Here is a 1,363-nt window from a genome sequence, read left to right on the forward strand (position 1 = left end):
TTTGAATTGAAAGTTTTTTATTGACAGTAATGGTCTGTAGTTCTCCTTCTGACATTAGGTTTTCTGTTATCACCATTCTTACATATGGCGATCTTAAAGAACACAGGCGCAACCCTTAATGTGCGACAGACAGGAAGGATCTGAATCACGTCTGGTTTGGGACAACGGGATTCCAGGGCTGCTTCCGTGGAGCGCCGTCCGTGTCCTTCTTCTCCAGAGGCTTCAGGTGGGAGGAGAGGACCAGGTTCCTGAGAGACAAACAAACGCCTGGATCACAGTTTGACAGCCAAGGACGTCCTCTCAAAGAATACCAGGAAGGAGCAAAAGCAACAAGGAAAGCATAATTAATGACTCCAACCTCTTCACAACTTCTGTGAAGAGGTGGAACTTAACCCAGGTACCTGAACTGCTCGTAGGACACTCCCTGGTGGACAGCTCTCAGTTTGGCTTCATTCTCACGGTCATATCTGCGGTCAGACTCCACCGCCGCCTTCAACTCCCTTTCCAACGCCGAGAAATCGATCACATCCCTTTGGGACATTTCCAGGGCTGAAGAGGCCCCCCAGGAGCAGCAGACCCGACTGATGCGTGTGCAGCAGAGGACGGTGAGGCGTGACCTTACACAGGAGGCCAACGGGGTTTAAAAATGACATGAATTATTTCAAACATATACCCCATATTTAGTTGATTGATTGATATGTGTTTGTGGGATTTTAATGAAAGTGATCAATTTGAATTTAAAGAAATGAAACTTCATGAAGCATCATTCCTTGAGAATGAAGCAATGAAGCGTCAATAAGCTTGATTATTCTTTAAAAAATAACATTTTACACTTTTACAGTGCACTTTTTCATGAAAACAGTCATTCGCAGCCAGACCTGCCTACCACTTACCGCACAGACATGCTTTTTTTACTGACCTGATGTTTGTTTGGACTTTTTCCGTGTTTTCTAAAAAAAAAAAAAAAAAAACGAGCCGTCCTTGAACGCAGCGGCGCAGCTAACGCTAACCAGCGGAGCGGATAAGCTAACAGTGGTGCTTGTAATATAGTCACATTTGACTTTAAATGCTGCATTTGGTGCTGCACCTGCACCCCTAACTTTCCTCGTTTCTGTTCAGGAACAATTACAAAGTGTCTCCATGACAACGAACCGATCCCGCAGCTTCTTCGGGGAAATTTGAGGTTCCAGTTGACTCACTACCGCCACCTGGTGGACGAAGGGAGACCTTACGGACGGTGGGGCTTAACAGACTGTCAGTGGTCGTTACTTTTACTTTCTGCCTGATCTTGATGCAGACACAAGCCAGTTTGTAGTAATACATAAATATATGAATGAAAAATATTTATAATAATGGAAGATGG

General features: G+C 44.6%; 1 protein-coding gene across 2 annotated transcripts; it reads right to left on the bottom strand.

The window, feature by feature from the left end:
- ccdc103 (coiled-coil domain containing 103) lies at positions 1–1,363 on the bottom strand. 2 transcript variants are annotated; one of them, XM_020712078.2, is made up of 3 exons: positions 920–1,363; positions 402–581; positions 1–248 (listed from the first exon to the last, which is right to left on the bottom strand). In XM_020712078.2, exons 2-3 carry the CDS (start codon positions 539–541, stop codon positions 146–148), a joined length of 243 nt encoding a protein of 80 aa, XP_020567737.1. In that variant the 5' UTR covers positions 542–581; positions 920–1,363; the 3' UTR covers positions 1–145. The 2 variants fall into 2 exon arrangements, with proteins under 2 accessions (XP_020567737.1, XP_020567736.1); XM_020712077.2 differs by having other exon boundaries at positions 402–617; positions 920–1,357.

Source organism: Oryzias latipes, chromosome 19 (genome assembly GCF_002234675.1).
Source record: "Oryzias latipes chromosome 19, ASM223467v1".
NCBI classification, from domain to species: Eukaryota; Metazoa; Chordata; class Actinopteri; order Beloniformes; family Adrianichthyidae; genus Oryzias; species Oryzias latipes.

Excerpts from the sequence above, each read along its gene's own strand:
- ccdc103 (XM_020712078.2), bottom strand. The coding sequence starts at position 541 with ATGTCCCAAAGGGATGTGATCGATTTCTCGGCGTTGGAAAGGGAGTTG. Across the intron at positions 249-401 it reads GTGTCCTACGAGCAGTTCAG|GAACCTGGTCCTCTCCTCCC; the intron begins GTACCTGGGTTA and ends TTTGTCTCTCAG.